Source organism: Plecotus auritus (assembly GCF_963455305.1).
Source record: "Plecotus auritus genome assembly, chromosome: 7".
Lineage (NCBI taxonomy): Eukaryota > Metazoa > Chordata > Mammalia > Chiroptera > Vespertilionidae > Plecotus > Plecotus auritus.
In genome coordinates this window covers 44,521,224-44,534,904 of record NC_137774.1, presented here as the reverse complement: position 1 = coordinate 44,534,904, position 13,681 = coordinate 44,521,224, and the positions used below count along the sequence as shown (strand labels likewise).

Sequence of the window (13,681 nt, the reverse complement as noted above, 5' to 3'; positions counted from 1 at the left end):
GGAAAAATATGGGCGTCAGGAAAAGCCTAGGCCGGAAAAGAAGACTGTGGGTAGGTTGTGAAGGAAGAAATATACAAAACGTCACTTTGCTTCCCTACTGTAAACTAAGGAAGCGGATTATAGGCCCTTTGAATAAGGTAGGGGACACGATTTTAAGAATATGAGTAAGTCATTCACTCCAAAGAAAAAGTTTGTATACTTCACTGGTAAGAGACTGGTTTGTAATAATCATTCAGGGAAATGCATGTTTGAAGAACACAGTTCTGTTCTGAGTTTGTACCCAGTCTAGTGAAGACAGTGATCAAAGCATAACTGAGAGGGGTCATTTTGAACCCACGACAAACAAACAGTGGTTAGTATAATTTTGTGGTACTTTTCCACTTATTTTGTGCATATTGTTCTGAAAATGGTAGTGAGAGAGAACATAGAACCTCGGACACATGTAGAGACTCCAGTGTACTAAGGGGCTGGAAAAGTGGCCTTAAGACATGAATTTCATATCTATTTTGTTTGAGATTATTTGGGGAAGGAAGCCAAAAGATTTTATTCTGCTATAGGAGCATCTTTCTTATTCCAGGACTTTTGGGGGTAGGTGTATGAATAGAGGTGGAGGGAAAGTTGCAAAAGAACAGGATTGGGAATTTTTAAGTTGGCCATCTAGCTCCTGGGAAAGGAGAATTAGCTGAGGTAGTTCATTTCTCCAAGAAATATTCCCACCCACCCCTGAGAGCATTCTCTGGTTGTTTGCAAGTAGGGTCAGTGCCTCAGGCCAGATCAGTCACCCTTGTCCAGGTACTGCCACTGAGGGCCAGATTCAGCCTGCAGCCTGTGCACGTCTCTAGCAAAGCGCAGGGGTGTTTGTTTAGTTTTTGTATTTTTAAATGTTGTAAAACAAAAGAATATTTTGTGACACTTGAAGTTTACGTTTCACTGCCCATGAGTAAAGTTTTATTGGAACACATTCATTTTCATATTGTCCCATTTGCTACAATGGGAGTTGAGTGGTGACAGAGTCTGTGTGGCCTACAAGCCATAAAAATTTTATTTGGCCTTTTACAGAAAAGGTTTGCTGCCTCCCCCTCTCTCCTAGCACCCCACTCTCCCCACCACCACCACCCTGCCCTGGGCCAGTGGGATTACTGATGTAGAGAATTTATTTGGGAGAGCTGAAGGTCTCCAGGTGGGGGCACCATAGAGCTCAGATAGTGATACTGTTCTCTATGTTGCTGGGCTTTAAGTATTCGTAGGCAAGGTCAAGTTGCTCATTCCGGGCTGTCATTTCCCTTTCCCAGTTTTCCAGATCTGTTTGGAATTGGTTTAGTACAGCTTTGGTCTTGGAGCCTGAGAAATACTTTTCTTTGTGATGCCCCAGAGGAACCTAAGAAAGAACAAAGAATCAGTCAGTTTCTAGTTTGAAGGCTGAAGCACCTTGAGCCTAGCCCCTCACTCTGATGTTCCCCTTCCGTAATAATTTCTCTTTCTCTAGAGTCCTCACTTACCATGTCTGGCTGGCGTCGACCCAGATGCCATGTGATGGTCATCTGAAGACAGGCCTGTTGGACATCAGGGAGTGAGCCCATCACTGTGGCCATTGTCACATCTTCCTTGGTGGTGGGTGGGGGCATTCGCATTGTGCATGGGGCATTAGGGACCCAGGCATACCAGTCCAGCTGGGGAAAGAAAGTACAACCTAGGATCCTGGCACTTAGGGTTTGAACCCCTATCTCTCCCTTGGGTATCCACTTGCTTTCAGGGACCTGGGCTTTCATCTGTCTATACCTGGCCCTTGTTGATGGCCCCATGCTGGGCTGTGCACGTGAACACACACATGGTAAGGAAATGGCAGAGTTGATTCAGAGACTGGAAGGAGACAGGGAAACCTGGGGAGGAAAGGAACAGGATTTAGAGGCTACAGCATGAGAGGAGAGAAATAAAGGTTGATGTCTTGGGATGTCTGCATATTGGAATTGATGGGTGTTGGTTCATTTATTCAAATATATTTGCATCAGACCTGATTTTCAGTTCAGGCTCAAGCAATCTAGTTTGGATACCTTAGGCCAGTGGTCGGCAAACTGCGGCTCGCGAGCCACATGCGGCTCTTTGGCCCTTGAGTGTGGCTCTTCCACAACCACGGCCTGGGCGAGTCTATTTTGAAGAAGTGGCATTAGAAGAAGTTTAAGTTTAAAAAATTGGGCTCTCAAAAGAAATTTCAATCGTTGTACTGTTGATATTTGGCTCTGTTGACTAATGAGTTTGCTGACCACTGCCTTAGGCCAATTAACTTCTCTGACCTCAGTTTCTTCACCTATAAAGTGTGGATGATACTTACCTTCTAAATGAGATACTGTATCAAATATTGATATAACTGCTTAGTAAATAATAATTATTGTCATTATGGAAGGGTTGGGGGCTGAAAGGGTTAAGTGATCAAATATCTTCTGCCTTAAAAAATGGTTAAGAATTTAGGGTTGCTTCCCCTTATTCCCAATTATAAGGTGAGGAATAAGAGAAGTCATGGATTCCTAGAGTCACAGCCAAGAGAGGCTTTCTACAAAAGTTATCCCAGGCCACCCTATAATCCTATCAGTTAAGTGAAACAAATATAATCACTCTCTTTTTATAGATAAAATGGACACAGTTGGGAAAAGGCAGAGGCTGACCTTGAACTCGGGATCCTGACTGCTAATTTCTGACAGTTTTTAATCTTAACATATTTCCTCTACAAGTCTGTTGGGAAAATTAGGCAAAAGTCAGCTATGAGAACTGAGGGAGAGAATGAGAGGCAGTTAGTTGGAGGTTAAAGTTAACATGTGGAGGTTGTATTTTCCAAATGTAGTTGATAATAGTTTGGGAAAACAGGGCCAGGCAGAGGAAGTAGAGGCTTTTGGGGGCATGTGGGACCTAAGGAACAGTATGGAGATGTCCTAGAGAGTTTGGTCCTGGGAGGATGGGGATGGTGCAGCCTCAGATTCCACAGGGAGAGGCCCCTTCAGAGCCCAGGTATTGGTTTATTGCTCACTGCATCTCCAGGGTCTGACCACAATGGCTCCCCAGTAAATGTCTGTAGGTGTCCTACAGAGGCAGAGATGCTGGTGTGAAGTGTGAGGAGCAGGCACTGAAGGATGATTTGAAGCAGTCCAGGTTGGTCCATGTGTGCTAGAGAGAGGAGGATGAACTAGGAGACCTCAAGAAAGGAAATTTCTTCCCCAGCAGTTAAATGTAATTAGGGTATGCTAAAGCTAAAGACTAGATCTTAAGCCAGTGGCTAGATCCTAGCAGGGGTGGGAGGAGAACAGATTGACAAAAGGAATGTGAGCTCCAAGGGACAGGGAACTGAGTTTAGGTTTGAGCCAAAGCATGTACAGTATTGTGTTTGCACCTAGAAATGACCTTGCACTGCGGTAAAGTGTGCAGTATGTCTGGACCCTCTGTGTGTGCTGGACAGTAGCAAAAGGAGAAGAGAGAAAAACCAGAGTGGGTCACTGTGGGATTTGGTGGGAAAATCTTCTCATTCATATCCTCAGGCAGGAAAATAGACATTATGAAGAGAGATATGAGCCCCAGTAGGGCCTGGCCAGATCCCTCACTGGCTGTGGTCCTGGACCCACTGAGCCCCATGCTGTGGCAGGTGGGGGCATCTGTGACTAGGAAAGGGGGAGGGACATAAAAGTTGATGGTCAGGGTCTTTGAGGAAGATAATCTTTGAGTTTGTAGGATTGTCCTGAGATTTAGGAGGTGGGAATGAGATCCAGATGCTTCATGTGTGGAGGGTGAGAGGGGGATGAAGGGTTGGGGCCATGTCCCCAGAAGGCAAGGCTGACAAGGAGCTCTGGGCAGCGTGTCTGAGGAGCTTCCTTCTCTGGGGAGGGATCTCACCTCGGTCCTGGGCCTGGCACAGCCCCACCTCAGTGATCTCCCGACACCAGGCCTGCAGCTCAGGGTCCCCTCTTACGACGTCATCCCCGTGGTAGAAGAGGTGGACAATCCCCTCCACGTACCTGCCCAGAGGAGAAGGGAGCTGAGCTCCTTGAGAGTACAAGGCTCTAGCCTCTGACCATTAATCCTTTTCTGTGGCCTCTGTCCAACACACTCTTACTGTGCCTGAGTATAGATCTTTCAAAACTTGCTTTTTGAGACATTAGTGTAAAAAGGAATGAAATGTGGGTCACTTGTAGAAATTGCCATACATGGTTGATAGATAAAATGGACACAGTTGGACAAAAACTGACAAAAACCCTGATTTTTCCAGATACTTCAGTTTCCCCATCCACAGCTATCCCAGCCGAGGCTGTCTACCCCCATCCTAGTCTCTTCCTTATCAGACCCTACTCGCTGTCTCCTCACTCTGCCAGGATTGAGTCCTCTGCTCCTCCTGTCTGGACCTTCTTGTTTCATGTTCCTTTTGTCCTATGCTGACCTCAGGCCAAAGTTCCATTTTCATTGTCATTTCTCAGCTCCCATTCTCACCCACCGAGCAATGATCTCCCAGAGCCGTAAAGCATCATGGGCATAGAGGGCACTTGGGATGCCCAGCAGGCCTCGGTCAGCCAGATCGTCAGGAGGACAGAGAGAGCGGTAGGTCAGCTGAGCCATGGCCCGACGGAGCAACTGCACATGGCCCCCTCCACCTGTGCTCACAGCCTGGGACAAAAGAGATTAGAGGCCTTGAGGAAGAAGACCGAGCATAGTGTACGGGGGGTTCAGATGTGGGGTTCTCACATTTAAAGACATGAGTATAAAGGGACAGGCTGCTGGGTTTAAGGGTCAGGGCATTCACACAGGTTGCTCTGGGATCTTGAACGTGACAGCAGTTAGGCGGCCCCACATTCCATTACCTCCTTACCTTATCAAATACACCTCCATCTGAGATGAGTTGGGTCCTTGCCCGTGTGTTGATCTCCATGGTGTAGCGGGTGTGTGGGATCAGGAGCTGGATGGAGAAGGTTGGAGGGGTGGTTTATGGAGGACATGCTTGGGCCCTTCTTTATCAGGGAGTGGCACTCAGCATGGTGGCCTCCTGTCCTCTTGATGCTTTCCTCCTTGCTAGTACCTTTGCAGGCTGGTCTCCTTCTACTTCTCTGGTCACTCATTCTCATGGTCTTTATTCCCCTGTGAGTCAGGCTCTGGAGCTAGACCTACATGGGTTTCAATCTACACTTCGATCGTTGCCCAAGGTTATGGACCCTCTAATAATAATCTGTCTCATCCCCTATTTATCACCTCATCTGCCAACAGGAGCAGTGGTCATGCTTAGGTGAGTGACGTATGAAGAGGGTATAGTACACACAGAAGTCCTCAAGTCTCAGCTGTTGTCATTTATCTTCATTATTTCCACCTTGAGTGTTAGATTTTAAAGAATCAGCCCCTTTTGATTTTCTCTTATACTTCTATCATTTGCATCCTCATAACTCATAATTACCCCTCTACTCATTATCAAAGCCACACTCTTCTAGTCGCTTCACAGTTGGCTTTTAGGGGGTGAATACCTTTAGTCAGAATAAAAGAGGCATTCTAAGCTACCTACTGAAGCAACACGGGGGCTGCACCATCCCCAATTAGGCAGCTGTTTTTAATAGCTTTTTAAATGATAGCTTTCCTCAGGTATTAAAAAGGGCTACGTGAAGATATACATTTCTTTTTATCTCAGACTATTTTGTGTTCATTTCGACCCAGTTTATATACAGCTCTTCTGTAGTGTTGGTATTTATCTGAGTTGATGCTGGACATGGGGAATGTGATACCTCTGGTGTCAAGATGTCAAAGCAGCTCACAGTCTGAAACTTTTCAGAAAGTTGATGAAAGAGGCTGAGTGTCATAGAAAGTCCAAAGTCCACAGTAGGAGAGAAGATACCTGAGGACAATTAATTCCTAATAAGAGTAATAATAATTGCAATTGCAAGAACTCATGGATTTTCTAGCTTTCGGCCTGGCCTGGGTTACATTGTTATGTCATTTTATCCTTCAACAACCCACGGTGGAGCTCCTGTTGTCCTCATTTAGAGACGACGACACTGAAGCAAGCCTCTGGTCAGTTCTGAGGCCAGGATTCAGGATTAGATGCTGGCAGTCTGAATCCAGAGCCTGCCTACATTTACAGGTTAGTTCTCCTGTGTGTCCTGAAAACAGCTCAGCGGTTTGCCAGGAGATGAAGCTGTTTTGGTGAGCGGATGGAGGTGTGGAGAGGGATGAACTAGTAAAGGGGGGTGAGCAGCAGACTGTGATGCAGGAGCACCATGAGGTCAGTAAAATCCAAGATTCTATTAATCACACTGGATTCCATCTTGTCTATTTTACCCCAGACTTAATGAGGCCATAGCTACTATTGGGCAGGTTTTGGGGTCAGGGTGTAAACCCCCAGCTTGAAACACAGTTCAGTTCTCCTTACCCAGATACTCATTTGCATATCTTGCCAACATTTCAAACTCCGTGGACCTGACACTAAACAACTTGTGTTTGCTTCCAAACTGGCTTTCTCTCATGACTTTGCTGTTTTTGGCAGTTGCTCATAAGCTTGTATCAGTGTTGTCCCTTCTCTGCCATGTTTTCTATACCTAAAGTGTCATCAAGATTTTGAGAATAGCCCTAGCAGTTTGGCTCAGTGGATAGAGTGTCGGCCTGCGGACTGAAGGGTCCTGGGTTTGATTCCGGTCAAGGGCATGTACCTTGGTTGTAGGCCCCATCCCCGGCCCCAGGTGTGTACAACCAATCCATATGTCTCTCTCACATCTATGTTCCTCTCTGTCTTTTCCCCTCCCCTTCCATTGTCTCTAGAAATCAATGGAAAAATATCCTCAGGTGAGGATTAACAACAACGACAAAGATTTTGAGAATACTTTCAAGCAAGCACAAGTCTTATTTTGCTGCCTTTTGCCTAGCAGTAGATACTGAGCTCACTCCCTTATAAAATTACAACCCACCCATTCTGTGGACCAGGGGTCCTCAAACTTTTTAAACAGGGGGCCAGTTCACTGTCCCTCAGACCGGTGGAGGGCTGGACTATAGTTTTAAAAAAAAAAACTATGAACAAATTCCTATGCGCACTGCGGGCCCGGGATGAGTCGGCTGCTATGCAGGACAGGCAGTGGCACCCGGAGGGCCGGATAAATGTCCTCAGCGGGCCGCATGTGGCCCGCGGGCCGTAGTTTGAGGACCCCTGAGTGGATTCTTAGGTGTTACAGCTTAGACCTGTGACCTTTCTCTCTTTGGTTTTATTCCCAGTCATGTGCACCTGCTGTTTCCTCCCTTCACCAAGTCTTTGATTTGTTTTCTTGTCATTCCTGTAACCATCCTGCATGTCTTTCTCCACCTATTTCCTGGGCAGGTATAAGTAACCTACTGGGGTGCTCTCCTTGCCTTTTGATCAATTCCTACAGCAGACTCCTCAGTTGGGGTGGGACATTCTCCACCAATACTATAGTGTTTATAGGCTGTCTCGTGATTTCAAATTCTAGTTCCAGATATTATTCACTGGTTGGTTCTTATGGGCATCACTGTCTTCCTGGATAAACAATAAATCTCCTATGACAGGAGCAAGGATTTTGTTTTACTAACAACAGTCCAGCAATACTCCAGGCTCATTGCTAGATTGTCAGGTCTCTGGAATTTCAGAGGGTTCCCTTATAACATGTCCTGAAGAAACATTAAGTGACTTGATGCAATTAAAATGCAAGTCTTAAAATATTGACACAGTCTTCCTTTTCTTTCATAAATGGATATAAATTTTTTTTTGCTGCTACAGTATCATTTGATATTGGCCATTTCTTATCTTGGGTCTGAGCAAGGTAGAGGATTTACCTTGAAGACAGGGTGCAGTCCTGGGAGGCACCTCATGGTGGCGACAGCGATGACTTCAGCCACCAGATGAGTGTTCAGCAAGTGATATTGGAGCTGGTGCAGCTGGAAATCTGAATTTCGAACCCAGGACTTTGCCAGGAGCCAGGCAAGTGGAGGATCTGAAGGCAGGAACAGTGATGGGGTCGGGGAGCTGGGGTTGGGAGGCTGGATCTGGGAAAAAGAAATTGAACATTTATTGAACTTCTACTTTATGAATGACATTATGGTCACCATTCCGGGGGAAACAGAGAGGACTGAGTAAGGTTATTCTTTTCCAGGAAGTTATACTCTAGTAGGAGGAACGAGGATCCTTCCACCCTGCCTCTCACTGGCTGTGCGGCCATATGAGTGCCGAGTCGTGATGGTCAGGTTGAATGCAGGAGAGTCAGAAGCAGGAGTCCAGTAAGGAGATTCTAACAGTGGTTTGGGAGAAGTGTGGTGAGGTTCTGAGTTAGGGTGGGGGGATTGAAAGGAGAAGCTGGATGTGTTAGATAGTTGACAGTATTTGCTGACTGTTAAGAACTTTGGGAGAAAAGATATTCAGGAAACAATATGTATTTAGACTCAAGGCTACTGAGAGAGTAAATAGTGATTCTCAAAGTGTGTTCCCAAACCAGCAGCATCAGCATCACTTTGGAACTTGTTAGGAAGGCAAATTCTCAGTCCCCACCCGTGATCTACTGAATCAGAAAATCTGGTGGTGGACCCAGAACCTGTGTTTTAACTAGCCCTTCAGGTGGTTCTAACGCACACTAAAGTTTGAGAACCACTGAGTACAGGGTGAGACTCCAAGAGGCCATTATGACTCTTAAACAGGTACTTCCAGTTGGGTGAGTCAGGGAAAACCAGGCTGTAAGCAAAGACTGACATGAGGACAGGTCTCACTGTGTGAGGATGGAATTTGGGAACCAAGAGCCAGAGGGCTGGGTCCCTGGGAGCAGAGGTTGGATGAACAGAGAGCAGTGTTGGGAGGCGGATGCCCCAGGTGCCTCACCTGGATAACCATGGGCAGCAGTTTCCCATTGGGTTCTATCTTCAGCATGACAAGGGGGGCAGCCAGGTACTGCTTCTTTTCTCGGATCACATTGGCTGGAATTCCATCCAGAAGGATGAAGTCAGCTTCAAATAGGGAACCCTTCTGGGGAAAAGTCGAACATATCCATGGTTAGAGTTCAAGATCTACAAGGACAGGGCAAAGGTGGGGGGAGATATTTAAAGATACTTAATCTTATTAACCAAGATCACTCCAATAAATTTAATTTAAAAATAAAGACATGTATCTAGTGTCTTGCCATTATCCTATATTAGTACCAGAGCTCTATTGGCAAAACCAGAGCATCTTGTCCAATTCCTCTCATTTTAAATAAATGAAGAAACAACCTAGTGTGGGTTGATGGCTTGTACAGGCTTTGTGGTAGCAGGTGTGGGTTTAGAACCTGGCCAGTCCAGTTTGCATTGTAGGCATTGCAAACTCTCCCATTGTCAAGATGGCTGTGCCCCTTCCCCAACGTCCCCCAGTGTTGTGCTCCCTGTGTTGGGCGCCCATCAGCTCAGCAAACACTGTTTCACTCGCTGTCCAAATCTCACCTTCTCTGCCAAGTAATCCACAGAGGTTCCCTGACTACCATTGCCTCGGAATCCAGACACATGCACATGGACATGCTCACATCCTGCTTTGTTCATCTGCCTTACACCCAGCTCATCTTTTCTGTATCCAGCTTTCCTCCTCCCCGAAACCTCAATTCTCCCCACCTGGCAGTGCATTTTTTTTTTTAATATATGTTTATTGATTTCAGAGAGGAAAGGAGAGGGAGAGAGAGAAACTTCAATGATGAGAGAGAATCATTGGTTGCTTCCTGCATGCCCCCTACTGGGGAGCAAGCCTGCAATCTGGGCATGTGCCGTGACCGGGAATTGAACCCTATCCTCCTGGTTCATATGTCAATGCTCAACCACTGAGCCACACTGCTGGGCTGACAGTGCATTCTTCACCTTTCTTATTGCCCGTGAACACTGGGAATGTGTCCCAGTTAACATCTCTGGCCCCACCTGCATGCACCTTGCACGTCCATGCTGAGAGTTCCTCATAGTTTCTCCTACATGTTTTATCCTCTCTTGGTTGTTTTCCAGCACAGGACTCTTCACCCAAGGACAAGGGTTACCACAGCCTCCCTTCCCAGACCCACTTTTGGTTCCTCCTCTTCACCACTGCTCCCCACACAGACAAGGAGAGAACAATGTAGGGTGGGAGGGTGTACCTGGAGTTCTTGCTCCAACTGGGCCTGAAGCTCTTCCATCCCCGAGGGCAGCACCAGCCGGGAGGGCAGAGAGGTGGAGCGTCTCAACAGCATGGGGTTGGCGCCATTGAGGAACTGGTAGCCAAAAAGCTCATCATCCTGCCAGCGCTGGTGAACCTTCTCTGTGGGGTCAGGGTGGAGGTTAGGAGGAGGATATTCTTTTTTAAAAAATTGAATTTATTGCGGTGACATTGGTTAATAAAATTATGTAAGTTTCAGGTGTATAATTTTATAATACATCATCTGTATACTGTATTGTGAGTTTACCACTGTAAGAGGAGGAGGATATTCACCACAACCCTCCTCAGGCTCTACCCCAGGGATTCAGGCATATGACTGCCCTGTATCCAGCCCCTCTCTGAGATGATGTTTCATCTGGCAAGGCCTTATTGGGGACTATGGAGTATGAAGGTTGGGTCATCAAAAGGGGCCATCACAGGTTTATAGACACCTAGGGGAATCACTGACCAGCCAGATTGCTCTTCTGGCCCCAGAAGATCTGATCAAAATCCTCCAGATGATTCCAGGAGCTCAGGAGGGTGTAAACACGCTTGAGGGCCATCTCCAGTGCCCTAGGACAGGCATTGAGGCATGAACCCATTTGCTGATTCCTCAGCCCCTCACTATTTACCACCATTCTTGGGTCTCCCAGCCCTTACTCTACTCTGAGCTCCAGGCTTTTCCTCACCCAGCCTTCAGTGTCCACTCAAAGTCCAGCCTCTTCTCCTCATGGAATCTCGTATTTGGAGGTAGATCATCCTCACTGCCTGCAGCTATTGTCAGGGGTAACCCCTCCTTCCAGGTGGCCCAGCTAGGACATGGGGACAAGGTTCAGGTCAGTGATGTGGGCAGGGGCAGGGGATGAGGGGGGGTGAAACTTGGGTCTAATATGGGTGGGTGGTCACCAGTATATTTGTTGTCTTTCCTTCAGTTCCTTCTCTCGATGTTTCTGGAACACATCCGATGCATTGTCTCCTGCCAGGCGGGCTGGGGAGACATGAAGACAATTGGCCACACAGTTTTGTGTGGTCCTGTGCTGTTTGTCCTCACTGTCCTTTTCGTATCGTAGTCCATGTGTTCAGTTGTGCTCTGTTGCTTTTATCCCTGGCTGTGCCTCAGTTCATTGAGTCCCCAGACACATTTATCCCAACTCTGCACTCCTGGTCTCACTTACCTCAGCTCTCATCTCTTGCCTTGAGGCCAAAGTGTCATGTTTGCCACCATTTTCTTGTCCCTTAATTCATCTTTCCCTACCTGATCCTATTTCATCAATAGCTATGGTTGGATAAATCACCTGGATTAAGGTGACAAAATCTTTTTTTTTTTTTAAATCCTCACCCGAGGATATTTTTCCATTGATTTTCAGGGTGAGTGGAAGAGAGAGGGAAAGACAGAGAGAAACATCAATATGAAAGAAACAAATTGATTGGTTGCTTCCTGCTTGAGTCCAGACCAGGACCTGGTCCGAGGAGGAGCCTGTAACCAAGGTCTGTGCCCTTAACTGGAATTGAACCCCAGATCCGTAGGTCCGCAGGCCGATTCTGGTCAAGGGTCTATCCACTGAGCCAAACTGGCTAGGGCAAGGTGATAAAATTTTAGTCACCCCTATGCCCACACCTGCTTTCTACGACATATGGCTTTGGTGAATTTTAATTTCCAGCTGTTCTCAAAAACTGTTTGCTTTCCTTACCTGACTTCATCTTTTCTAGACTTGCAATGGAAGTCCGTGTTTACTGACTTCTTCCTGCTCTTATCAGTACTTACACTCACCTGAATCAAAGTCAGATATGTAATGTTTGCAGCCTTACCTGTTCTCGCCCCCATTTGTCTCTGTGTTCCTGTCTCTTATTTCCCACAGTAATTCAATATTTGCTGTCCTCATTCATTCCAACACGTCAGTGTGCTCCCTGCCCTCACAGGTGTCTTTTCATGTTGTCACAGCCAAACCAGCTCTTCATGGTCATATCATTTATTGCTTCCCTTCCCTGCCTCCTCTCAGGGGTCACATGTGCTAGCCTTACCTGTCCCTGTCCTAACTTGTTCCCAGTCACATGGAGATCTCCTTCCCACTTTACTTTGGCTCTTCTGTTTCCCAGCATGGCTGCACCACCCATTCTTGGGGGTGGGATCTACACATATCACTCATTTCCCTGTCCAGTTCCACTTCCAGTCTTTTTAATTTTATGTGTAAATTTCCCCTCATTGCCTGCCTTGGCCAGTCTTAACCTACTGAGCACGCACTTTTTTCAAACCTCTAGGACCATCCTCAGTGCTATCCTCCCTCCTCTCCACCCCCCATCCTCCTCTCCCACTACTCCCTAAGCCCTGCACCCACTTCCCTGAGGCGGCCCCTCACCGGTGCCCTCGGGCAGGGTCAGCAGACCGTCGCCCTGCACCCAGCGGTAGCAGGGGAAGGCGGCCTCCTCCAAGGCTCCTGGGCCCTGCACGGTGATGCGGTCGCAGAACCAGGCGTTGTCCACCAGGGAGTGGTGTTTGCGCAACTTCACGAACTGCAGTGGCCCCAAGTCCTGGGGAACATCCTGCTCAAACTCCTCCACCTGTGGGGACCAGAACCCAGTGAGAACTAGTAGTGGGGACCCGGGAGAGGACGTTTAACTGAGGGTGCGGGGTCCTCTGTGGAGTCCGGGGACAGCATTGCCTCCTCCCAACACCTGTGCGGTGGGTCTCAGAAGCCCATCTCGCCCATCTCACCGGGAAGACCTGGAAGGCGGGGCGAGGCCCTGGGTGACTTGAATTGAACGCTGAGCATCATCACCTACCCCGTCCACTCACAGCTCTCACCGCGCCAGCGCTCTCGAAGGACCTTCCCTTTGACCATTCATCCCAGGACACTGGCCTGGGGTCAACTGGGAAAGTAGTGGAGGCTGCGAGGACCACGGTCGGTGGGGGAGGGAGAAAGGGGTTGAGCCCAGCCCCACCTCTCCCCGCTTAGGGGCAGGCGTCCCAACTCCTGGAAGTCCCAATGGGCTCCTTCGCGCTGTTACTCGCCCCCGGCCTCCTGCCGTGAGCCCGGCGGGGATTGGGGTCCCAGCTACCCGCGCTGACCTGGCCCTGCACTGGCCGCAGCTGCAGCTCCAGCTCCGCCTCCCCGCGCTCCCCGACCAGCCACAGCTGCACGCGGTTGAACGACCCGGAGAAGAGCCAGGCCCCGGTGGCCACGCAGATGAGGTAGCGGCCCATGGCGAGGGGGAGCCGCTCAGGGCCGCTGGTGTGAGTCTAGATGCCCTAAGGCAGTTCGGGCCTTCAAAGATGGGTCTGGGTCCCGCCCTCCTCACTACTTTCGGGCGCTCCCAAGTCTCCGCCCCAGACGAGCCCCAACCTGCCAGCTGCCCAGCAGACTGGGGAAGGGCAGCGCCTACTGGTTCGAGCTGCTGTGGGAAGATAAAGGGGCCCTTCGCCCGGGTGAGGCCGAGAGAATGGATGCGGCAGAGCTTCTCTGAACTTCCTGGCGAGGCCTGAGGCCAAGAGCCTCCAGGTTGGAGGGAGCAGGAATGAGGACGCTTCCCGAGGCCTCCAGGCCTTTTGGAGAG

The 13,681-nt window shown here is 48.4% G+C and overlaps 1 protein-coding gene across 1 annotated transcript; it reads right to left on the bottom strand.

Moving 5' to 3' along the window:
- Positions 1-922: 922 nt before the first annotated feature.
- On the bottom strand, positions 923-13,407 carry LOC308254353 (polyunsaturated fatty acid lipoxygenase ALOX12). The gene is made up of 14 exons (XM_080680330.1): positions 13,197-13,407; positions 12,487-12,688; positions 11,036-11,117; positions 10,819-10,941; positions 10,599-10,702; positions 10,092-10,252; positions 8,828-8,971; positions 7,795-8,004; positions 4,844-4,930; positions 4,472-4,641; positions 3,877-3,998; positions 1,780-1,880; positions 1,500-1,670; positions 923-1,378 (listed from the first exon to the last, which is right to left on the bottom strand). The coding sequence occupies exons 1-14, from the start codon at positions 13,329-13,331 to the stop codon at positions 1,199-1,201; spliced, it is 1,992 nt and encodes a 663-aa protein (XP_080536456.1). The 5' UTR covers positions 13,332-13,407; the 3' UTR covers positions 923-1,198.
- Positions 13,408-13,681: the final 274 nt, after the last annotated feature.

Bases quoted from the DNA above. Each gene is read 5' to 3' on its own strand.
- LOC308254353 (XM_080680330.1), bottom strand. From the start codon at position 13,331: ATGGGCCGCTACCTCATCTGCGTGGCCACCGGGGCCTGGCTCTTCTCC. The intron at 12,689-13,196 runs GTCAGCGCGGGT...TGGTCCCCACAG, and splicing joins TGCGGCCAGTGCAGGGCCAG to GTGGAGGAGTTTGAGCAGGA. The intron at 1,671-1,779 runs GTATAGACAGAT...TTCTTTCCCCAG, and splicing joins GGGCCATCAACAAGGGCCAG to CTGGACTGGTATGCCTGGGT.